This window comes from Corvus hawaiiensis, chromosome 16 (genome assembly GCF_020740725.1).
Source record: "Corvus hawaiiensis isolate bCorHaw1 chromosome 16, bCorHaw1.pri.cur, whole genome shotgun sequence".
Classification (NCBI taxonomy): Eukaryota; Metazoa; Chordata; class Aves; order Passeriformes; family Corvidae; genus Corvus; species Corvus hawaiiensis.
The window spans coordinates 7,630,826-7,656,727 of record NC_063228.1 but is presented as its reverse complement, the minus strand read 5'-3'; the positions used below and the strand labels follow the sequence as shown (position 1 = coordinate 7,656,727).

General features: G+C 49.8%; 1 protein-coding gene across 2 annotated transcripts in view; it reads right to left on the bottom strand.

Moving 5' to 3' along the window:
* The window catches only part of LMF1 (lipase maturation factor 1), a 150,788-nt gene that overhangs the window by 11,263 nt on the left and 113,623 nt on the right, over positions 1-25,902 (bottom strand). For both annotated transcript variants that reach the window (XM_048321004.1, XM_048321003.1), the window contains 3 exons: positions 9,116-9,284; positions 6,157-6,310; positions 3,526-3,709 (listed from right to left, as the gene is read on the bottom strand). In XM_048321004.1, the coding sequence (XP_048176961.1) occupies positions 3,526-3,709; positions 6,157-6,310; positions 9,116-9,284 (507 nt within the window). The remainder of the gene's footprint in view (positions 1-3,525; positions 3,710-6,156; positions 6,311-9,115; positions 9,285-25,902) is intronic.

Sequence of the window (25,902 nt, the reverse complement as noted above, 5' to 3'; positions counted from 1 at the left end):
CTCACTCTGTATTTATCCAGCCCATGGCATGATAGGATATCGGGCTGGTTTGGGATTCTGGGCACTTCCCTGGCACTGTTCCTGCTGGAGGTGAGGCTGCCTGTGAGCCAGCCTGTGGAATTCTTCACAATCACAGGGAGACAATAATCCCGGTGAAAAGGAGGAAAGCAAAGCCTTCCCAGCTGCACACGGACCAGAATGCTGCAATGGAAAATGGAAGTGAGCTGAGGCCTGTGTTTGGAGAAGGGGGAAGAAAGGAAATGGAAAAGGCTGAGCTGGGTACAGGGAGCACGAGGCTGAGGTTTGATTATGACACTCACACCTCCTCCTCCTCCGGGGAGCTTTTCCCTCCAAGCACCTTCTGGCTGCAAGGCTGAGATAACAGGAGGCTTGAATCAAATTTTACAAAAATACAAACCTGCCTTCTCTGTAAACGGGGTTACTTCTCCTCAGCTCTTCCAGTTCATGCATAACCTGAAGTTTCCCTCACTCTCTGTTACCACCCAGGGCAGGACCTCACAGCACCAACCCTGGAGGCTCTCTCTGCTCTTAGGAAAGCAGCTGAAGGTTATTTATAAATAACCTCATCTCTGGAAAACGCACATTGCATCTCAGAGCATCCCAACGCTGCTCCACAGTGGTTTTACATCCAGAGACTTTTGGAGCAGCTTCAAGGAACAATCCAACACACACTGGGCTTTAAAACCAATCTGAGTGCAGCAATATTTTGTTATTTTGGAGCAGGTATTATTTGATAAGCACCAAGAGAGTGCCTTTGTGTTTCCATGACGTCCTCAAACAGAATAAATACCCTTCATGCCACAATAAGGAAGGGAAAAGCCTTTCCCTTTGATTTTTCCTTTTCCACTGGTGGACAACAAACCTTTGGGGCAATAAACATCCAACTTCAGTAGAATCCAAGACATCCCAGCACCAGCAGAACTGACCAACTCGAAGCCCCAGAAGTATGAGCAGTATTTTGTTTGCTGGTTGTTATTGACCAGCGGTGCTGAATGCAGAAATTGTAATGGATTTTGTGCCAGCCCAGCTCAGTGTTGGGCTTTTCCTGAAATTCCAGCATTAACCAGAAGTCAAATAATTACAGGAGGGTTGGCATCAGTAGCTGGAGCACAGATAAACCTTTAACAGTTTGTCACCAGCTCCTGTAAAACCAGGATGTTTCAGCACTAACACATGGAAGTGTCAAGGGGGGGAAAGTTATTCCTAATGCTTAACCTCGCTTTTGTGGGATTAAATCATATTCTGCCATTTCAGCCATTATTTCCTCCCTTCTCAAAGGGTGGGGAGGCCCTGGCACAGGGTGCCCAGAGAAGCTGGGGCTGCCCCTGGATCCCTGGAAGTATCCAAGGCCAGGCTGGAGGCAACTTCCCAGTGAATCCTGCAGCCAATCCAAGGTGGAAAATTCGGCGGCAATCCCGGAGCGCAGGAAGGCGTCATTTGTCAGGTGCTGATGAGGTGCAAAGAGGAGCCTGTCAGGAGCAGCACAAAGGGATGGGAAATATCCTTCCCACAAGCCCGGGGCTTTTCCACAGCCTGTCAGAGCTGGGAATGTCAACTCTGTACCTGGCCACTGCCAGGGAAGTGCAAACGCAGCCCTGGGAGAGCGGGGCCAGAGAAACAACCCAGAGCTTCTGAAAACAACTGAAATCTAACCCAGAGGCTGAACTCACTCGGTTTTATGGACTCTGCAAACTCCCACACGGGTTTTGCACAACGCCTCTGGCTTCACAAGCTCCTCCTGGGCTTTCAGCTCTTGCTTCTCATCCTTTCTGCAGCTCTGGGGGACACAAAGTCTAAACAACACCCAGGGACTTCTCCGGCTGTGCAGGAGCTGCCCAGGGAGGGCAGCTGGCAGCACATCTGCAGCTCTCAGGGCTCCAACCAACCAGAGGCCATTCCAAACGGGATTTACTTCCACGCTTAAGCAGGTATTTACATGCCTGAGCATCCAGGGCTCGCTGCCGTGCCCAGGCAACTCGCCTTCCCACTGTTTTCCACGAGTCATCCCCACTTCCCACTTTCCAGAGGGTTTTTTTCCTCCTTTTGTTAACAGCTCTTCTAAGCAGGATCTGAAATTGCTCCATGGAGATTTCTGTGTGTGCTGGGGGAGCCATGGAAAGTCCCAGTGGCAGGAGGGATGTGGGAATGCTGCAGTGGGATGGCTGGGAAGGAGCACCAGACCCATTCCAGAGGGTGCTGCTGCAGTAGTGGGAGGTGACAGATGGGATCCAGGGTGACAGATCCACTCCGTGGGAGGGATGCACCTCCCCCTGCCTGTGCACAGAGACCCCCAACAATAATTACTGCTAATTAGCTGCTGTGGACACACCTCAAGAGACCAACACTCCAACAGGTGAACAGGAACACTTGGGGGAAGCTTTCAGTGAATGAAACACTAAAAATAATGAATTAAACACTACAAATAATGAAATAAACACCAATAATAACGAATTTAACAAGATGCAAAGAGGCTGAGTTATTTCCTCTTCCTCCTCACGGGTACACCAGCACCTGGCTCCAGCATCCCTCGGCAGGGCCCACACTCTGCTCTGCACAGCAGGACCTGTGTCCCATCCTCTTCAGCTTTAAAACTCAAATCCCTTTTATTTTAAACCTTCAGGACATTTCTGCCCTGAGCAGAGCCTTCTTCTCACCTCAGAAACAACTTCTGCCTGGGAGAGCTGATTTCTCCACACCCAGAGCCCTCCCAAAACACAGCCTGACTTCAACCACCAGCTCCATCCACCCCCTGCACCATTCCCCAGTTCCGGGCACTGCTCCTGGCTGGAGTTTGGACCTTGGCTGTGGTTTTCCTGAGGGATAAGCAGACCTAATGCAGATTAAATGAAATTCCAGCACACACAAACTAGTGGGGTAAATATCCAACCGTGGCCTGATGTCATGGCCCAGGAATCCCAAAGGCGCTGAAATGAAAATGCCACAGGGAAAGCAAACACAGGAGTTTGGGGCAGAGGGAAGAAGATATTCCAGGAGAGGATGCAGGGACAAAGAGAAAAGCCTGGGATACTCTGACATGGGTTTGCCTCACACCACTGCTGTCAGTCAGTTTTGTAAAACCCAGCCCACATCATGTGGGTAAGATTTGCAGAATAAGCTAAGCAAGAATTAACATTTCATGGTTCCCCCCCCCTTATTTAATTTCTGGCTGTCACCTGTTTGCTGGTACCACGTGAGGAATACATGTGGAGGGACCAATGTCCATGTGTGGGCAGGTAGGGAACGAGAGCTGCTGTCCCCAGGGGTGTCCCTGACAGCGATTCTTGGTATTGCTAAGAAACCCTTAAAAAACCTCACATCAAATTGCCAAAAGTTTCATTACAGTAGCACAATCCTTTAGGAACACAACCTTTGTCCTTGCTTTTTTTTTTAACATAATGAACTTAGCCACGGCTTCCAACATTCCCCCCTGATCCCAACACGTAGTAAATCCATATAATTTGTTTTTCCTGGTCAAGGAAGGCCCGAGCTTTCAAAGGCACCTACCTGGAAGGCAGCAAACCACATGAGCCAGTCGAGGCGATAGTGGTAGGGGGAGATGAGGCACGGCCTCCTCCTCAAGTCCCCGGGCTTGCACTTGAACTCAAACTCCTCCCAGACTGCAGTGGAATCATTGGGATCCAGGCTGGCTGTTCCCTGAAGGATGACTTCTGTCCTCTCCTTGGTGATGCTGTGGGATACAACGGGATGTTATTATTTGTCTCAAGTCATGGAAAATCATAAAATCCCAGACTGGTTTGGGTGGGAAGGGACCTTAAAGCTCATCCAGTTCCAACGCCAACACCTTCTACTATCCCAGGTTGCTCCAAGCCCCATCCAGCCTGGCCTTGGACACTTCCAGGGATCCAGGGGCAGCCACAGCTTCTCTGGGAATCTGTGCCAGAGCATCACCTCCCTCACGGAGAAGGATGTCTCACCAATATCTCAACTAAAAGCTCGGGTTCATGAGAGTCCACGTGGAACACGAGTCACTGGCCCAGCTGGAGGTACAGTTGGATCCTGAGATCCAGAGAACCTCTGGATCCTGGGACTTTCCTCTCTCCAGCAGCACAGCCAAATTCCATGCCCTTCCTTCTACCACCTGCAGCTACTCCAGCCCGAGGGAGGGCTGATCCATAAAGATGATTCCTACGGAATGGTGGGTCTGTGGTTCTGGAACAGAGGCAGGTCATGACTAATCCCATGTGCCTCAGCTGCGCTCCCAGCACAGAGCAGTGGGAACAGCAAACTCCAGACCATGGAAACACCACCCTGGAGTCCTGGGTGACCTGCCAGAGACACCCACCGGCTCCAAGGAGCTGCCTTCCATGAGGAACACGGAGCTACAGAAACCTGCCTGGCAAATTTCTCCAGCTGCCAACACCCTTTTGATTTTTTTTCTACTTTGATTTTGCCTCCTCCAACCCAAGAAACTGAAAGTTTGGGAACACACCACCTCTACCTTCTGCCCCGATGGCTTCCAGGGAGAGATGCTCCCAACCCAAGGAATGCTGACTATCTCCTCTTATAATTGTTCCCTCCATTTAGGAGATCTCTGGATTCTCCAGCCAAGTTCCATATTATCCCCTGGGCTGAGTTATGAGCCATGGCTGGCTGCCCAAGGCTTAGGAGCACTCTGTAAATCAGGGACACCAAATTACCAATAAAAGCACGGTCCTACTGTGTGATTCAAAACCTGTCAGGTTTCACATCATTGGAGATTCATTATAAGCTGCAATCCTCTTTTTATTGGTTTACATAGGCTGGAATTACAAACATCTTACAGCAGCATTGCAGCACATGCTCCGTAGGGTCTGGTAACTGTTGAAACAGAAACCAAAGACCGAAGAAGAAAAAGAACAACAACCCAAAGAAAACAATCTCCTGGAGCTTCACCACTCCAGCCTTCAAAGAGCTTCTGGGGTTATTTCTCTCTCTCAAAAAAAAAGAGGAAATGTTGGCATTTTCCACAAGTAGTGTTGATAGTTTTAATGGTTTTTTTCTCATTTTTTTCTGTCCACAGAAATGTCTGTGATTCGAAAAACTGAGGAAAAGATGATATTCATTTGATGAGTCCTCAGCATCTCCAGTGCTTGTGGTGGGACTCGTTCCTCCTCTTCACCACCCGCCCCGCTGGACCTTTGACAGCCAAACTGCTTCACCTTCTGCAAAATGTATTTATTTACTGCCGGCTTCTCCTCTGGGGCCTCATCCAGAGCCCATCCCAGAGCTCTGGAGAACATCCCATGGTCACCCTGAGCAGGTGGTGGCAAAGCCTCCAGAGAAGCCTGGCCTTGTTGTTGTCCCTGGAACAACCTGAGGATGCAGCTCTGCTTTTCATCATTTTCCCAGCTGGAAGAGGCTGGGATGGACAGCACATGAGAGGGGTTATGCTGAGCCCAGCCATGGCTCACCTAAGCTTTAGTCCCACAAAAACCAGATTTGGATCCTTAAAACCCAGCCCAAACCAGTGTGTTTCCAAACACAGCTGGAGATGCTTCCCTTGTCCATCCCACCTTGCAGCCTTGAGCCGCTGATGGCCCTGTCCTCTCAAATCTTCTCTTTTGAGGCCATTCCTACTTTGGTCTCCATGCCTGGAGCAATGAATTCCCCAAGACGGAAAAAGCACTTCCTTTTGTTGGCCTAAAATCTGTTACCAAGAGCTGCTGTGGATGTTTCCAGGAGGGAGAGCAAAGGAGTGCAGGGGAAGAGAAGCTCAGCAGAAATAAAGAGGGCTGGGGAGGGTGAAGTCTATCCACTGGATGAACTCTCCTATGGATATTTTCATCCTGCTCTTACATTTGCTATGTTGATGGAATGAGGTGACTCATAAACAGCTCAGAGAAAATAAATTCAGTGGGAAAGAAACCTGCTCCTTTTCTCCATCTCTCTCATGAACAGATACTCCAAGCCTAGAACAGACAGAATGACAGAATGAGCTAACTGAGAAAGAAAAGAGGTCAAAGAAAAATGTCAAAGAAAATAAATTCAGTGGGAAAGAAACCTGCTCCTTTTCTCCATCTCCTTCGTATTCCAGGTCTACTGGAAGGATTTCTGGTTAGGTTTAAGGCACACAGAATGTCTGGCTCTGGAATACCCTGGGCAGAGGTCTGGGATGTGCCATTAAAGCCCCTGTACCTCCCAAAGGCTCCGTAGGTGTTGACGATTCTGAGGGGGTTGAACGAGGTGTTCATGACCTGTCTGGAGTTGAGCAGGTTCAGCACCACCGGGATGCTGAGGTAGATGATCAGGAGGCCCAAGGAGATGTTCAGCACTCTGCGGACACAGGAGCCTGCGGGGGACACAAAACCAGACCAGAGGGAGGTGATTTCACTGCTCTGCTCCCATTCCCATTCCCATTCCCATTCCCAGGGCCCCCCGTGCCGGCCCCACCACTGACAAAACCCCGCTGTAATCACCCCGACCTTGCCACGGGCCGCTATCGCTGCTGGGATCTGCCTTTCTCTAAATAGTCTGAGCAAGGGCTAAAAGGAAAAAATGTCTAAAATGTGACATTAATCATGGCTTTAATACAGGGGAAAAACCACAGCTGGCACTTGCACCTTGCTCAGGATCAGCCTCCTGCTCTGGGAGCTGGGCCTGGAGTCCTGGGGCCGCTCCTGCCTCCTCCTGCTGCCCCATGCTCTCCCCATCCTGAGGGCTTTTCCTTCTGCAAAATGCCTGTTCCCCACCATTCCTGGAGGAGATGTGTGTTGCTCTGCCAGTGCTCTGGGATGAGGTTTGCAGGAGCAGCACGGGGCTGGGCTGGATCCCAGGCCGGGCAGACACCGCCACGATCAGACAAATAAGCAGAGGTGACCCCCGAGGGGCTGCTTCCCTCATGGCCCTTTTCAATTTATTTAACATTAACAGCCAAAGGATCAGATTCAAAGCAATTGCGTGGAGCTTTCCCCTTATCTCTGCAGGAGAGGGATGTTTATTTGAACCTCTCTCAGAAGCTATTAATAATTGTTTAGTCTGAGAACATTTCTGGAGAATCATTTGAATCGGGCCTTCCCTCGCCCCCTGTGCTGCTGTGTATGAGGTTTTGGGGCATTTTCGGGGGTTTTTTTAGATGGGCTGAACTTCTTCCCCTGTAATTCAAGGGCAGGCACAGGCACAGAGCCCCCACTTGGCTCCTCAGCAGTCCATGGCCATGCAGGGACTGCTCATCCTTCAGCAGGGGTGATTCTCATCCTGTCTCCAGGCCCTTGGGGGTCACAGCTGCTCAATCTGAGAGAAAAAGGAGTTAATTCAGGGAAAAAAATAACCTAGATGGCAAAGATGGAGCAAAACTTGGGGACAGGAGCCAGTGGGATCTGGATGGGAAGTGGAGGCCTCAGTAGGAGTCAAACACACACTTCAAGGATGTGGCCTCACAAAATCAGGTCATGAGCAGGACATGGCTGGCGACCCTCCTGGTCTTCTGCTCTGGTGGCCCAGGGCTGAGGGTTCCTCTGAGCCTCCTGGCACCCATCAGCACCAGCTCAATAGCCCCTGCTTCCTTAGCAGAGAAAATACGCAGGAATTCAAATTCCTGGGATATTACAGATACCCCACCCCTTCTGAGGGTGGGGCATGGCTACACCCAGAGTGGGATGGATGGATGGATGGATGGATGGATGGATGGATGGATGGATGATGTCCTTGCTTGGACACCCTGGCTCAGATTCTCTGGACAGCATCACAGAAAAGGTGCAAGTTCCTCAAAACAGGATCTGCCTCCCCCTCACAGGGACTCCCTTTGGCTTTTCCTCCCAAAAAAAAGGTGCAGCCTCAGTGTTGTTTGGGATTGGAGGCATAAATGGAGTTGGTAGGAAAAGTCTGAGACTTTCACAGGCTCTAAAGCAAAGCTCCATGAGGGGAAAAGCCAATAAAGATTTATTCCAGCAAAATATGTGAAATAAAAGACACCAGATTTACTGAAGCTGCATGGCTGGAACTCCCATTTTTGGTTAATAAACTGCTTCTTGGTAGAAAAGACTGGAGACAGATGCTGCCTCTTGTTGACATTTTTCCTTCCTCTGACAGATGTTTGGGATATTTAACCCCAGCAGCTGTGATTGTTGTTGATATTACAGGCAATTTGTTGCTTATATGCGGTTTATAAAAATGCTGCAAACACCACTCTCCATCTGCTACGCAGCCTCATGAGAAACATCCCAGTGCTGCTTCTCCTGGATCAGGGCTGCTTGGAAACTGCCTCTGGAAGGGGAAATCAGCCACCTCGAGCCCTTTTTTCCAGTCTTAACCCCCCTTGTATTTGCTTTTTCATATTCATGGTACAAACAGGAGTTCTCCTCCTCCCTGTCCTGGGCAATTCCCTCCCCACCTCGATGGTGGCCACAGCACCAGTGGTGGCCACCAGCAGCTGCTCCTCCCACTGTCCCAGGCTGCTCCAAGCCCCATCCAACCTGGCCTTGGACACTCCCAGGGATCCAGGGGCAGCCCCAGCTTCTCTGGGCACCCTGTGCCAGGACCCTCACAGGGAACAGTTCCTTCCCAATATCCCATCTATTGCTGATCTCTGTTAATGTGAAGCCATTCCGTGTGTCCTGTCCCTCCATCCCTTGTCCCCAGTCCCTCTCCAGCTCTCCTGGTGCCCCTTTAGGAACTGAAAGGGGCTCTGAGGTCTCCTTGGAGCCTTCTCTTCATCATACCATGAAAGAGAGCCAATGTGAGAACCCAGCTTCCAAGCCCACCTCAAGCTGCACTGGGTGTTTCATCCTTGTCTTTAAACAGCCAAAATTAACAAACAAGTTCAAAACAAAACCCTAAGGTGAACTGTACAACTCCACATTCTTATTTTGCGTTTGAGTCGCTGGGGGCAGAGCAAGCACTGACTTTCCAGAGCTGCAACTGCCTGGATTTGCTGTGACATTGGTCCTGCAGAGGACATGTCCCAGAAGCCACGTCCCCATGGCAACGTCCCCCCCTCCAGCAATGTCCCACAGACCCTCATGGACAACCCCCAGCTTCACACTGCGAGGTGCAGGCACCCTCTGCCCACAGAGGAGCAGAGCTTTGGTTTGAAGATGAAAGCTTTGGAGCCAAGCACACCAAAATCCCAACTTCTCCCTCTCTGGGAATAACTCACCCAGGGAAAGCCTCTCCCCCTCCGGCCCCGGGAGCTGCATCCGTGCCACCCGTTCCCTCAGCCGGGAGCCGAAGAGCAGCCCCAGGCTGGCATCGTCAAAGCAGGCGATGCTGGGCACCATGGTCAGCCAGTTCAGGAAACTCAGGTTCCCACTTATGATCAGGAGCACCTAAACAGGAAACAAGGAAGCAGAGAGCGTTGGATCTCCCTAAATGCCAATAAAAACGCGCGGTGATGGATTTTAGCATCCCAACGCAGACCTCGCTGGATTTCCAGGATGGCAAAACCTTCCTGGAGCCCAGGCTCCAGCCCAAATGTGTCCCCCTGGTTCACAGTGTGAGCTCTGCCCACGAGGGATCAGCCAGGGGATAGAGAGACTCGATTTCCACAGCGCCTCGATTTCCACAGCGACCCGATTTCCACAGTGCTCCCACAGGAATCACCCACTTCCTGCTTATTCCGAGGGATCCGTGACAGCAACGCTCCTGAAACCCTTCAGGAGGAAATCTTGGAACTTCTAATGAAAGAGCAGCATTAAATATAGAAGTGTGCATTTTAAGAGGCGTTATTTTGGTTCAATTTTAGCTTTTGTTGGCCGTTTAGGAGAGTATCTTGCATGTGGTCTCCCAAAATACCACTCCACGGTATGAACATCAACAGCACAGGGACAATTTCAGTCTGAGGACTTTCAGCCAGTGTTCTGTTAAAAAACCCCATGTTTTCTCATTAAAAATGACAACAAATAAATGTTAAGAACGTGTGATTTCATATTTTATATGACTGGCACCATGGTTCTTGACATGGTGATTTGCAAGTTACAAGTTTTAAAACCCCAGCAGGACTCTCCAGAAAGTCACAGATCGTTAAAAAAAGGAGAGCTCTGACCAATCACAGCAAGGAACAAAAATCCAAACTATTATTTAGTTAAAAAAATAATAATTTATGCTGAGTTGGATAATTATGAAGGGGGGAAAAAAAAAAGCTATTTCTATCTGAATTCCAGACAGATGTTGGGTCCTGGAAGGGAACGTGTTACACTCAAGGTTTGGGGCTCACCCTTTGACCTGAATGTGATTCAGCTCGATGCATATTAATCAGCCTGGATTCATTATCACACCTCTCACTTGGGGAACTCTGCTCCTGTTCCGAGGTGATTTTGCCTCGTGCAGTTGCAGTTGTGTCAAGAAAATCCTTCTGCTCTTTGCCACTTCTGGTTCCCAGCTCTGCAGGAGCCCCTGGGTGGTCCACGGGAGGGTTTTTCAGGAGTGATTCACCTCTCTTTAGTGCTTGGAAGTCAGAACAGGAGATCTTATTTCCAGCAGCCCTGAAAAATCAGGGGATTCAAAAATAACATGAGTTTGGCGTTTTCTGGGCTGTGGAGGAATCACGGCGCCGACACGTTTTTAATTTCAGCGCTTCTGGCTGAGGCTCGGAGCCCGCGCCAGCTCCTGCTCACAGAGGGTTGATGAGACCATGCACCCCTCGGATCTGCAAGGACAAACCTCAAAGGAATTCCTGCTTCAAAGCCAAAAAACGGCATTTTTCAAACATGCTGAGGGGTGGTGTCCCAGCAAGTGGCTTTTAGAGCGAGTTTTATGTTATTTCATCCTCATGGAATGGTTTGGGTGAGAAGGGACCTTAAACTCAGCCAGTTCCAACCCCAACACTTTCCACTATCCCAGGCTGCTCCAAGCCCCATCCAGCCTGGCCTTGGACACTTCCAGGGATCCAGGGGCAGCCACAGCTTCTCTGGGCACCTGTGCCAGGGTCTCCCCACCCTCACAGGGAACAATTCCTTCCCAATATCCCATCTATCCCTGTCCTCCGGCAGTGGGAAGCCATTCCCTGTGTCCTGTCCCTCCATCCCTTGTCCCCAGTTCCTCTCCAGCTCTCCTGGAGCCCCTTTAGGCACTGGAAGGGGCTCTGAGCTCTCTCTGGAGCCTTTTCTTCTCCAGGTGAGCACCCCCAGCTCTCCCAGCCTGGCTCCAGAGTAGAGGGGCTCCATCCCTGGGAGCATCTCCATGGTCTCCTCTGGATTCACTCCAGCAGCTCCATGTCCTCATGCTGGTGGCAGTGCTCCGGGTGAGAGTCACCAGAGCAGAGCAGAGGGACTGATGTGTCCATGGCACCCAGGGTGAAGCTGAACCCCCGTGTCTCCCACAGCGCTGATCCTGTGAGCGCAGCCTCTCCCAGGATTTAGGGATCCACTGCCATCCAAACCTTGGCACGCAGCACGTATTTCCCCAAATCCTGCCTTTCCCGTGGGAAACCTCTGGAGCTTCCATGTGCTGCTCCCCCTGGCAGCGTGGAGCTGTGCTAGTTCTGGGTGGGATGTTTAATTTTGGATGATTTCCCAGGGCAGATCCCTGTTGGCAGAGCGCGGGGAGCTTCCCTGCTCCTTCCCATCGGCTGCACGAGGAAGGAGAATTCATCCATGCTTCCCACAGCAATTCCAGCCTTTGGCCCACATCACCTTGGCTCTTCCATGCTCCAACCACCATCAAAACCCAGCTGGATCTCCAGACCTCCATCCTCATCCATCCTCTGCTGCTCCCATCCTCAGCCTTGATTTGTGTTCCCCAAGTGTCTTTCCCTTGCTGGACAATATTGGAATTCCCAATTACACCAACCAGATGGGATCAACCCCTGTGGTGATGGGGAGAAATTTTTTATTAAAGCCCAGTATTAATCATGGTAATTGGGGAGGAACTTTGAGGTTATAAAACTACAGCATGTCTAATGAGCGAGCTCCTTCTAGGAGGAACTGAGGGTTTTAATCTAATAATGTCACTTTTATGGATTATGACTGGAGTTTTATGAAGTGTGATATGAAATACAGTGGATTCATGGCTCTCGCTGGATTAATTTGGAAAAGTAGTTTTCCTGGTTCTAGGCCCAAAACCAATTATTCCTCACATTTCTGTCCCCTTCCCCGTTACCAAACCCCTCTGTCAGAAAACGGGCACCTCCAGCCGTAACTTTTTTACGGGTTGGGCTTCTTTGTTTGGCTGGGGTTCGGTTTTTTTTTTGAAATCCCAGATTGTTACAAACATCCAGTAGGCAGAGGAAGCTCATATTCCATGGCACAGGCTGGATATTTGTCCAGGAGGGACAAAAACAAGCTGGAAACTCTTAAACACAGGCGAGGGCTACCTGGAGCTTGTCTTTAGCACGGGGACAGGATCACCTCGCTGGGGCTTCCTGATACCAAGCCATTGGCACAGAAAAGCCAAAATTGGGATGTGTGGAAGGACTATAAATCATTTAATGGAAAAAGGAGACCTCAAGAACCATCCAGTCCTTCCTGCTGCCCCAAAGTAGAGTCTGAAAGTCAAAGTAGAGTCTATTTGTTAAGCTATTCCTAGGCAAATACTCATTTGTGCAGTTTTCCCCAAAAATTTATCATAGGCACAGATAAAAAAATTCTCGTTAAATAGCAGCAACAAGAATATTTCATTTCCCCCCATTATGAATTTAATTTCTTGTTAACTCCTTAATTGGATACTTGAATGAGGATTTAATCTCTGCTGTTCAGTGCAGAAAAATACACAGGAAAATAATCACCTCTGTGCACTTGCTCTGATTTAGACAGGAGATCGTTTTGTGAATCCCAGAGAAATTCAGAGAGCTTTTGGAAGCACCAGGAGAAAAGGGAGCGGGTCAGTTCCTACTGAGGAATCAACCAACACAGAAATGCACAATCTTCACTAAAACCTGTCCTTGGTCTGGGTCAGGCTTTGACCCATTACAAATTGCACTGTCAGGTTTTTGCAATTTCAGGCCTAAATCCCAGGTCTAAAAGCAAGAGGGACCCAAATCCTCTCCATTGCTGTCCCACACCCCACATTTGGGTTTGATCCAAACGTGTCTCCTTCCCAACTGGTTTTTAATTTGTTGCTATATGAGCCACCTACCAGAGTTCCCACAGATTATGGGATTTGACTGCCGAGCATTTCTAGGGATAAGTACTGCTTCCAGCTTTTCAATGGAAAATATGTTAAAGAGAAGCAACGGAGTGAAAGCGGAGTGATTATGGTTTTATATATGTATGTATGTATTTATACACACATCTATCCCCAAATCTCACACTTCAGCACTCCCCCTGCCCTCCAGGTCAGGACCTCCTGGCCTCCTCCTTTCTTCTCAGGGAGAATTCCTTCATGGAAAGGGCTGACAGGCATTTGGAATGCCCAGGGAGCTGCTGGAATCCCATTGCTGGAGGTGTCCAAGGAATACCTGGACGTGGCACTCGGCGCTCTGGGCTGGGGACAAGGTGGGGATTGGGCACAGCTTGGATTTGATGATCCTGGAGAGCTTTTCCAACCTCAGAGCTTCTCTGATTCCACGGACAGGAAGTCAGGAGAAGAACGGACAGACAGGCTCAGTGCACGCTCCCCTTCTAAAACCCCCAGGATTGGGGTTGGGATGAGAGACAAATCCAGTGCCAGAGAAGTTAAACTTATTTCATCACTGATCCCAAGACATTGCAGCAAATATTCCTGTTTTGGGAAATTTTATCCCTTTAACTTCATTACCCACGTTCTGTGTGTGAACTGAGGATCAGTCGCTCGCTTTGGGTCTGAAACACAACCAAGCTCCTCCTGTCCTGCTCCTGCCGAGCCCGGATGTGGCTCGGAATTCCTGACTTTGACACTTTTATCCTGCACTGCATCTTTGTTATGGAAAATCCCTCTTGGTGCTGGTTGATCCGTTGACTCCTTGCTGGAGGCAACAATTCCACATTAACGCAGGACAGGCCAAGAACTGCCCCAGGACTGGTTAGGGAAGTGTTGGACCACTCGGAAATGAAAGAATCATTTTACAGAAGGCAAGAATTCCCTGCTACTCTGCTCTGAATTACCAACATCTTTCCAACCCTTCCTTCCTTAAAGGGGGAAGTTGCCATGAAGACAATCCATGGCAAAAATCTTCCAGCATCTTAAGGATTTTTTACTGAAGGCCAAAAAGCATTTCCACAGAGCAGTGAATCCCAACGAGCTTTTCAGCATCAGAGGAGCAATTTCAGATCATTTCTTCCTGATTTTATTCCAGTTTCCTCCAAAAATTTTAGTGGCAGGCCTCTTAGTTGGTTTAGATTGGATATTAGGGAAGAATTCCTTCCTGGAAAGGGCTGTCCAGCCCTGGAGGGATTTCAAAGCTGTGTGGATGTGGCACCTGGGGACATGGGTCAGTGCTGGCCTTGGCTGTGCCAGGAATGGTTGGAACTGATGGTTTGAGAGGCCTTTCCCAACCTAAACCATTCCATGAGGATGCTGACAAAGGGCAGGAAGGCAAGCCTGAGAGTCCTCCAAGTTTTGGATAGTTTCTCCATGGAGAACATGTCACCACATGGAAAGAAGGTGACAAATGAGACAGGGAGACCCTCCCTACAGACCCTCAGCTTTTGAGCTCGTGCAGGGATAACCCAGAACGAATTCCAGCTGCAAACCCAGCCTGGCCCTGCACGCAGGTCCCACCCACAAGGTGCCAACCCAAACCCTGACCTTTGGAAGAAGTCTTGGCAGGTCACCACCACACCTTTCATGGCCATCAGGAGGAAGAGGTAAACCTGATAAAAGGCACCATAGAATTTTGTACAAACATGGGAAAAGCAGAATGGAGAGGACCTCAACCCAAAATTACAGAATCATGGAATGGTTTGGGTTGGAGGGACTTTAAAGCTCACCCAGTTTCACCCCTCTGCCAGGGACACCTTCCATTATCCCAGGCTGCTTCAAGCCCCATCCAGCCTGGCCCTGGACGCTCCCAGGGATCCAGGGGCAGCCACAGCTTCTCAGGGCACCCTGTGCCAGGGCCTCCCCACCCTCCCAGAGAGGAATTTTTTCCAAGTGCAAGTCAGGTTGTTACAACCAGGGCACTGCAGCCCTTCCCGGCATCCCAGCAGGACCCTGCTCCCTCTGGCACACAGCAAGGAATGCTGATGTCCTACAACCAGCACAGAGCTCCACAGGAGCTGTTGGAAAAACGCCTCAGGATCCATCCCCAGGATGGGAGCACTGGAAAAGCTGCTGTGCGTTGTTCCCTCGTGTACTGGTTTGAAAACAAACCAGTGGGAGGCACCAAGTCAGAATAACAATTTAATGGAAATTAAAGAAAAGGAAAAAAATGTAAAAGAAAACACTGGTTCAAACTGACAGAGTCAAAATACAACCTGAGTCCCTGTTAGGCAGGGTGGTGGTAGCAGTCTGGTAGAATGGTGGCTGCAGTCCTCTGAAGCGGTGATCCTGTAGTAAAGGGGTCTGCTCTTCCTCAGAAAGTCCAATGGTGGCTGTGTAGCTCCTGTCCTCTGGAAATCCAGTGGAAAAGGTTGTCTCTGGTGTTCAGAGTCCCAGATTATATCCCTGATGGGATGCTTGGTTCCTCCCTCTGGGTGGAGCATCTCACAATGGGGTAATGAGTCATGAGGCCAAGTGTTGATTAGGCTCATTAACAGAAGATAGTCCGGAGGGAGTTATCTCTGAGTCAGGCGGCAGGACAATGATGGGCAATTAACAGCAAGATAGTCTGGGGGGAGGAGGCAAGGAAACACTGCCCCACCTGATTTCAACAGCTCATGAGGATGGTGATAGAATACACTGCAACCCAGGACACCTCGGAGCAGGCCTGGGTTCCTTCAGTCGGCGCAAGGGCAGCACTTGTTCTGATGAGCTCATTCCAGCCGTGAAGTCCAACAGCTCCTTAAAAAGTCTCTGCATCCATTAATGCTCCAAGTGTTCCGCTAACCAGCTCCATGCTGCCCGTTAAAAGCACTTTTATGGCACGTGCAGAGCTGAAGTCCAGCAGAAGGGCTCTGCTCCGGTGGTGTCTCCATGTGGGGATGTTGGAAAGAGCCCCACGAGCTCCAGAGGGACCTCATGCTCTGCCCTCCATCTGCCTCCTCCACAGGGGAGGGTTTGGGAAGGGTTTTTTCCAATCAGAAGTCGTGGATTCATCAAAATATACAACGGGCCAGGCTCAGCTCTGAGCACTTTGCCCAGGATGCCTGGAGACCATTCTGCTTCATGGGACACCTTCCATTAGACCAGGTTATTCCAAGCTCCATCCAGCACTTGCAGGGATAGGGCAAAATGATGGCAAAGAAACTGAAAGCACTGATCTGACTCTAAAAAGTGATTGAATTATGGGTGGTTTTTTTGTCAGCACAGCTTTAGGTCTTTCCAAAGTATGAAGTTTTGATTAATTTTTGCCTGTTTTGGTTAAAACCAGCAGATGGTTTGTGATACCAAAATCAACTTCCTTCTTGAAAAGTGAGGGATGCACCCACGGACATTTTTTTCACAGCTTCCTTTCAAACCAGTTTCCAACTGGAGCTGGACACCCAGGAAACAGCTTTAAAAAATAATCATAAATATTTTGGATGGCACTGGCAGGACTGGGCAATTCCTGCCTATTCAAGTTGTTCTGGGAGCTTTTTGCTCCAGGTTTTTATTTTCCCTCTCTGCTGAGCTCTGCTCCATGCTCGGCTATTAAGACATCATAAGAAAAATTCCACCACGGCAATGAATCATTAACTGTCACCGTTTTCCAGAAGGTGCAAATTTAAGGTTATAAAACTGTCAAACCCCCAAACAGTTACACGGGGGAGGTTGTGCTGTTGGCTGGATGTGCCTCTGGAAGGGGATGCAGACAAATCCCAGTGGAGCTGGGATGCAGCGCCTTGGGAACAGCCAGGGCACATCCATGGCAGAGACCATCCCTGTGGGAAACCACGTGGCTGCCAAGAGGGGCTGGGGGCTTGTCCCTGTGACCTACCCTGAGGTGGGTGTTAGTTGGAATCATGGAATTGTTTAGGTTGGAGAAGCCCTTTGAGATCAAGACTGTTCCCCCACCATAGCTGAGGCCACCACTAACCCATGTCCCCAAGTGCCACATCCACATGGCTTTGAAATCCCTCCAGGAATGGGGATTCCACCCTGGACAGCCTTTTCCATAGAGAAATTCCTCCCTAATTTCCAACCACGTGCAAACCAAAGCAAAAAGCAGACGGTCACTTACTCAAGTGGTGAAATGAGGGCCCTCTAGTTCTACACAGTGGCCAGGATGAGGAATTCCACCCCAGGCATTCCCAGCACCTCGGTCCTTCCCAAAAGGTTCCAGGCACGCAGATTTTGGAGGCTGGAACCAGCCCTCAACTCCATGGGGCCTTTCCCACCGGCTTCAGCAGGACCCAGACACCGCAAGGACCAACTCTGGCCTTAGTCAAACCACAAACACCATTTTCATTTGCCATTTGTGCTGCAGAGCCGGGATTATCCCCTAATACCAATACACAGGAAAAGAAGGATTCAGGAAAAGCACTTTTCAGCTGTGTAGAAATAATCCTGGTTTGAGGTTTAATTACAGCCTGGAATGGGCTGTCAATAGGCACCAATCAATAACTCAGTTACACAGAACTCCCCTGTAATTAACGCTGGATGATTACTGAGTGATCAATAATGAAGTGGAACATCATCAAGACTAGAAAGTGAATATTCATCCAGAATATCCTTCTCCCTACTAATTAGGACATTCTTCACCAGGAGATGTGTGGGTTCAAAATTCCCTCTGTGAGAAATGATGTGAATTAAACCCTGCTCTCAAATCCTGGATCAGCCCAAAGTCACATGGAACTGTTTATATTCCTTGATTGAAAGAATGCTAAAACACTTCTGGCAAAAATGCTTCCATTCCCTTTCCCCATCCAGGCACTGCAGGCTCCTTTGAAAATCACTTTTTCTGCAATATTTAGATGTATTTAACAATTGCCAAAATCAGAGCAAACCAAATTTTTTTGCGGAAGGAGAGAAGGAGAACACATCGGAACAAAAATCTATTCTGATAGCAAACATTTTCACTAATCCAGGTCTTGGTAAAATTTGGATGAAATTGGTATTAAAGACAGAATATGGGGAAAACAATGTTCTCGGGAATAAATATTGATGGGAATGCTGAGTATGGCCAATCTCAGACAGCCCTGGCACAGAGAAACGGGATCTGTGTCACAACCCCCTTCCAAAACAATTCAGATCCAAGGTTTTGGTTTCACCAGTTGTGGAGACTTCTGCAACAGCTGCACTGGGACTCTGCTCCCCAAATTCAAGCCCAACACGGATTCAAACCCATCTCTGCCTTTTCAAGCTAAAAGGAAAGGACACGACCACATCCGCAGGCACAGGGAAAAGGCAAGGAAAAAGTCAAGGATGTCACATCTGATCAGCCTGACACCAGGCTGGAAAACACTGATGGCTTCCCTGATTTGGATCTTTCTGCAGCTCCTGTCCTTGCCTCGTTAAATCCATAATTTTGGGTAACTTTAAGCTCTCAGAAACATCTGCAGTGAAATATTTAACTTGGGTTGGCTACTCGGTGTCACTGGAAGCCAAGGCTGGGTGCATTTCCAGCTCTGGGATGACCTGGATTTTTCCAGCAAACCAAGAGCACGTTCATGGGGAACACACGGAGCTGATCCCTGATCCCTGAGCCCGTGGGCTCCTGAGAGCCTGGGAGAAATGGGAAACAGTTGTGGTGTGAAAACACACCAGGAAAACCCAGCCCGGTGCTGTGTCTGGGGCTGGGCAGCATTTGATTTCAATAAAGCCAGGCTGCAAAAGCCTGGAGGATAAAAAACAGTGAAGGACTGGATGTAAAAATTTTATGGAAATGCTAAAAAAAAAAAGAGGAGAAATGTGAAGCAAGGGCAGAACAGCCACCATGCCTCGGTGAAGGGCCTTTGCAGCAAGACATCGGCTCTGTCCCAAATCCTTCCCTCAACCCTGATGGAAAATGGCTTAAAACTTAAAATAAATATGTCAGAGAATCATGAGCTGGGAGAGACCCACGAGGATCATTGAAGTCTTTGGTAACACCCTGGCAGAGATTCCCAGTGAAGCTGTGGTTGCTCCTGGATCCCTGGAAGTGTCCAAGGCCAGGTCGGACAGGGCTTGGAGCAGCCTGGGATGGTGGAAGGTGTCCCTGCCCAGGGCAGGGGTGGCACTGGATGGGCTTTAAGGTCCCTTCCAGCCCAAACCATTCCAGGATTCCAAGTCCCACTCCAGGCTGTAACCACCCAGCCCACTGGCACATTTAAATTACAAAATGCCCACCCACTGGACATCGAGCCCTTGTTAAATTTTCCAAGTTAAAAGAAGAAAAAGAGGGATAAAAAGGGCATTTTCCCATTTTCCTTCCATCCCAGATGGCAGCTTAGCAATCCCTGAGCTGTCAGAGGTGGGGACTAAATAAACAGCAAATGAAATGTACCCTGGGCAAAACCAGAGATGCTTAAGAAAACAGAAAATGTGTTAAAAATCACATTTTTATGCTGCCATCTGCAGCAGTTTCTTTTCAGCCTTACTCATAATTCCAGTTACAATGGGAGCGAGGTGTAAATTATGAAATGATTACAAAAAAAAAAAAAAAAGAGTTTTTTCAGCTTTTGCCTTCTCTAAGCAGCTGGTTCTACGTGGGACAAAATGATGCTGGGATGGAGGCAGGGAAGATCATGTGGAACCCCGGAGATGGGGATGCTCATTGCTCCAGCCCTGCTGGGGGGAACTTTTATTTATATGGATTTATTTACTTCTAGGAATCTGAAATAAACCTCCAATACAGGGATTGATGGAGTCTGTTCAGCACTAGACAGGTACAGAAGCCAAAAGAAACCCAAATCCTCCTTTTAGCTCTGCAGAGGAAGACCAGGTGCTCCAAAGGGATGGGATGTAATAAACTTGGAGCTGTTTATCTCCCAGGTTGCCACCTGCACAAACGGCAAATTAGGATTTCAGGGCTGCCTAAGGAGCCTGGCTCTGTCAGGTTGAGCGTGCTGGCTCAAGGAGAGCCTGGAGGTGCAGCCACAACCCGACTGCACTACGGTGACACACACAGACGCGCAGACAGACAGACGGACGAACAGACGGGGTGCGCTCCTCACCCGAGGGAGCCCTCCCCGAATAGGGTGGGAAGGCACACAGGCAGAGGTGGAGAAGGGAGAGAGAGAGAGAGGGAACTCTCCTCCGTGTGAGTTCCACACAGAAGGATCACTGACGTGAAACCCTGGAGGCAGAGACAGAGAGCCGAGGAGCCGAGCGTGTCCAGGGATTTTATAGCGGGGAGAGGAAAGGCGGGGAAAAGGGATACAGCAAATGGGATACGTGACAGGAGGTGGGGTTGAGGGCAAGGGAACCAATGGGAACAACACACAGGAGGGATTTAGGGAGGGAATCAATGGGGTGTCAAGTACTACAGAACTTTCTAGAATTAATACATATTAACTTCGGGGGAATTAATATTAACAAACTTATACATAAAACAGGGAGGGGAAAACACGAACCTATCGTACCAACTATGTAAACTGCGGCACTGGGGGATTATGGGCTCTCACCCTGACTACAGAGTGAGGCATTAAACTTCGGGGTCTGATCACCACAGCTTGGTGTCTGTTGGATCTTCAGGGGCCAGGGTGGCTGCAGCCCCCTGCACCACCCCATGGCTCCTCCTGGGAGCTTTGAAGATCCCAGCCATAACAGTGCAGCGGGTATTTCCTGGTAGCCTCATCCTCCTTTGCCCAGCCCGGATTTGGCCCGTGGCAGATGGGATCACATGAGCTGTCGATCCCGGAGGATGCTGGAGAGGAAGCAGAAAATGCCACCCACTTGCAAGGTCACAGCTGCAAGATCCCTGCTCATGCTGCTGCACTGATGGCTTACATATGAGAGGAACCTTGGAAGAGGAATGAAAACACAGGGATATTCCAGGCTGGATATTCCAGGCAGAGCTGTCACCAGAGGGGGAACGCTGCCCTGACAAACACCCAGTGGCAGCTGTGCTGTTATCAGGGAAAGATGCTCCCCTGGAAAAATGCTGCACAGGGCTTGAGGTTTTCCAGCTCCAAGGAATCTGTAGCAGAGGATGAAGTGCAGCTGCCTGTCCGTGAGGAAGTTCCTGCTCTCCACAGTGACTCATCCCACAAAACCCAAGGGCATCCACATCAGCCACGGGGCTCACTTTCAAAGGTTACTCATTATTCACCCACAAATTAGGTTTGTCAACAGAGGGGAAGAGCAAAAATCCACCATTGCCTCATCCTGTGATTCCAGCAGCCTCATCCAGCAACGTGGATAATGAGCTCCTCTGAGCCAGGTGCCAGAGTGACACTGGGACGGAGACTGGGAACGAGACTCCGGCGCAACAGAACGTGCCAGGCACTGCCTGGTGCTGCTGGAGGAGCACTGGAAAGGGACTGATGAGAAGGGGCAGGGATCTGAATGCTCCCAGGCTGCTGAGCTGGGAAAAGATGCAGGGAGGTGGGAAAAGATGCAGAAATCTTGGCTGTTCCAGTTCTTCTGCATCATCTCCACAGTGCTCACAGCTTTGGCAATGTGTGCACAGCCAGTGCCAGGTCAGGACATGGGATCAGGAGCAGGACAGAGGCACCTGGAGAGGTGAGAGTGTATCTGCCCAGGTGTCCTGGATGGATTCTGCAAGGGGAATCTGCGCTGCAGCCCTGGAAGGTCCTGCTGGGTGGGCATCTCCATCCTGGACCTTCAGGCTACGGACTTGTTGTTACAGAAAGTTTCTGTCTGGCTTTGTAACTTAATTTCTCCTGACATCGAGAAGGAACCCTGAAGGTTTCTGCAAACTGAACTGTTTACAGGCCAGTGCCAAAGCCAGAGCCAGGGCCAATGTGGGCTGGGAGCAGCAATCCCAGAGTTCCAGAATTCCCTGCCGGAGCACAGGCCGTGCCACAAGGCATTAATCTCCCAACGCACCATTTGGGCCTGGAAATGTCGGCGTGACAGAGCCGTGAGTGGCCCAGACAGCACGGAGGGAAGTGAAACCAAGCGGCAAATTACAGCTCTGCCCAGGATTTTCCAGCCGGGATCCCACAGAGGTATTTCCCAGCGCTCCCAGCTGTGGTCAGAGCTGCTCCTTTCTGGCGTCTTGCGGTGGCAGCGCCGCTGTCACGGTGCTGGGGCTCGCTGGGCCTGGGCAACATTGGGCACTGTCACCAGGGAACACCAGTGGTGCCAGCCCAAGAGACAAGGGGGACTGGCATGGACCCAGAGAGCTCCTCTGGAGCCAGCCCAGAGGTGTCTCCTGGTCCTGAAGACCCCCAGGGCTCCCAGTTTCGGCCTTGCCCTGGACAAGGAATGATCTGGGAGCGTTCATGAAGGAACTGTGATACCTGGCACTTCTCTAGTGCCAGATCCTAACAGGCTTTCCCAGCTCAGGATGGCAAGAGAGGGACAAGAAGAGCAGCAGGTGTGACACAGCACCCATGGAGACGGGAGCAGAGCCACCTGAGCCTCACCCAGCCACTCATCTGCAGCCACCTCAGCTCTGGGAGATCCTTAACCCCTGGCTGAAGACACCTCACACCCACTCCTGACCCGACCCTGGCACAGAAATCCCTCCACGTCCCCAAACACAATCACTTTTCCCAACTTGCCCGTATTGTCAATAAAAGCACAGGTTATTTTGGCTGCCACACGCTGGGGGTTTGCACTCAGTTAGAAACTACTGCAAGGGAGGAAAAGCACCAGGAGAAGCAGCAGAACCACCGAGTCCATCCCTGGAACACCTTCCAAGCAGGACATGTCCCCCAGAGCATGGCCAAGGGCAGAGAGAGCCCAGGAGAACCATCACAAGGACTCTTATCACAGCAGTGGCTGCATGTGGAGTATTTCATTTGGCACCCTTTGGAGCTCTCATAATCTTTTCCTTTATGATTAATATTAAACAAGTCATATTCCTTATGGAATTTCCTAACCCTGTCTGTTTATATTTTTCTCTACATCAGAGTTAATATTTTAAGATCGCCTCTCTCTTTTTTCTCTTTTATTTCACGTTCATCTGTTTTTCCTCATTTTATAAATCAGGTTTCTTGTTTAGTAGTCATGACAACATCTGCCTGCGGTGGTTACACCACAGCCTGGGGCTTTTTATTTTCTTTTCTCCCCCCAAGCTGCCTTAGGAAAAGAAAAAAAAAAATCCTTTAAATAAATAAAAGCATAAAATGAAAGGGGCAAGTTCGGAACCGCCTCCTCCTCTTTTCCCTCCAATGACCCACTTCAACAAGACTTCCCAGCATGGTGGGTGAGGATTCATTTGGCTTTAATCCTGCAAAGTCTTATCCACTTAGTTCACTTCGATGGGAATACTCGGAGCACATCAAGTCAAACACATATGAAAGTCTTTAAAACCTTGAGGTCTGGGCCTGAGAGGCACAAAAGCAAAAAGCTGGAGTTGCATTTTCCTTCTGGGCGTTGAGCTCTGCACAACAGCGAGAGGGTTGGGGTGGGATGGGGTGGGATGGAGATGTGCTGCTCCCAGGGGAAGGATGGGGTCACTTCCAGGAGATGCTGGAGTTCAACATCACCCTCTCAACAGGGACCACCGCATGGACCACCATGGATCCAGCCACCACAGCCACCCCATGGCTTTGGCATCTCCCTTGCTCTGGATTCCCAAAAACCCCAGTGGCTGGAGGAAGCAGGATCCACCTCCACGCTCTTATTTCAATCAAACCCTGCCAGGACAACCTGGAGATCAGGCAAAGGAATTCCAAGGCAAAGGAGCATCAAACCACCAAGGACATCCCTAAGATCTAGGGATTATTAAGGAATAGCTTTTTTTTTCCTAAATTGAGTCTTTCAGGATGCTGGGAACCAGTAGCTTAGAGGGAATTTAGGCTTTTGGAAAAATAGGAGTGCGTTTTATTTTAGAGTTCTCCCACGAGCACAGCAAGTGGCCATGGAGTTATGGATCTGTGCTTGCCTGTGGAAAGACACCACTAAAATTCCGTGGGGTGTTTTACACAGGGAACCAGGAGATGGCCGGGAACACTGAGAGCAACCCTGAATCCAGGGGAGGCAACGAGGAAGGGAAAAGGCCGGGAATTTAACAAAGGCAGATGAACCTTTAATGCAGCAGAACCTCTGGGAGCCTTGAGACACTGTGTCCAGATGTTCCGAGGTCGCTGTAACCTGACTCCAAGAAGGAAGAGGATGTATTCCTTAAAATTCCCCGTGGTGCTTTAATTTACTGCAGTCTCGCAGAGGCTGCATGTGGTGATCACAGGTGGGGTTTCACACTGACCGTAAACGTGGAGTTGGGGGCAAAAGACTCCAATCCTTTCAGGTTTGCCTGCCAAGACGGTTGAGGAACAGATTTCCATGAAAACATCTCCCTTTCCCTAGGCTTCAGGGGCCAGAGGAAAACACTCCAACAGAGATTTTGCAGCACCAAGGACCCTCTCACTGAGAGCAACCAGGACCTGAGACTGCCCAACAAGGACTTGATCCCTTCCTGCCTGGGTGGAGAAGGGGAACTGGGAAGGAACACAACATTTCAAAGCTCCAGTTCTTATCTGTGGGCACGTTTTTTTCCAAATAACCCCAGGAAAACGATCCCTCTCCATCTTTAGGACCCCACTGTCCCTGCAATATCGACCCTGCAGCGTCTCCAGCATGATCCCACTGCCCCTGGAATCCCAGAGATGGAGCTGATTTGGATGCACTGGGTTTCAGGGTGCCCCCCTCAGCAGCCCCTGACCCTTTTACCTTGGCTCTGCTCCCTCTGAGGTTTCTGGCTGCAGGACTGATCTGTGTTGGATAGTGAGAACGGGCAGATTTGCCCTTGTTGCTCCAGAGGGATTTGTGTGGGGATTACAACTGCTTTTCAAGGGCTGGCTATGGAATAAATGACATTATTGATGCCATAAAAGTAATCCCTGTCTCTTTCCCACCCTCCACTCCTGCCATTCCCAAACCCATCCAGTCAATGCAATCTGATTCGTTTTTCCAGAGGAAATTTTGCAATTCCTGTTGACTGCAATATCCTGAGTTTGGTACTGCTCCTGGATTTTGGCAGCTTCTCTCAGGGTGACCGTGATGTAGAACCTGGTCTAGTGGGCGTGTCCCTGCCCAAGATGAGTTTTAAGCTCCCTTCCAATCCAAACCACTCCAGAATTTTATGGAATTCCTGTCTCTTTCTGCTTGTTCACTCACAAAGTGTGGGGAATCCATCCACGAGCCATCCCAACCATCACTGCCACGCCACACTGGCCAAAATTTGGGACAAAACGTTCCCAAATTGCTCTTTTGGTGCACTTTTCTCCCAGACTTCCTCCATGCACCCCCTTGTAGCCATGATTTCTGCAAAGAGGGCACTTGTTTTCTCAGCCTTTCCGAAACTGGCACCCATCTGGGATTTCTCCCTGCTTCCAGGCTTTTCGAATCGGAGCAGGGTGGAAATGTAAAGTGCTGCTTCTCTCCCTGAACAGCTCCACGTGTGGACACCAAGCCCAGACCAAACCCACGTGGTTCCTGTTGAGCTTAACCCAAACTCCAGAGGGGGTTTCACGTGTGGGAGAAGTTACTCAGGAACGTGGACAAACCATCACCGTGCTCCTGGCAGTGATGGAATTAAAACCCAAGAGTCCCTCAGAAGAAAGCAGGAGAGGTGAGACCTCGTGCTGCAGACACCTGCCTGCATCGAGGTATTCTGGGGCTCAGCTCAGGGTTTAGAGCAGCAAGAAAAATCCAGGACCCTCTGCACAATGCCAGCAGAAATCATGGGATCATGGAATGGTTTGGGTTTGAAGGGACCTCAAAGCTCATCTCCAACCCTCTGCCCTGGGCAGCGACTCCTTCCACTAGCCCAGGTTGCTCCAAGCCCTGTCCAGCCTGGCCTTGGAAACCTTCAGGGATGGGGATGCCACAATCTGCTGGGAAAAGGGAAAGCAAGATTGGGGTTTGCAAACAATTCTCCACTGACCACTGACCACC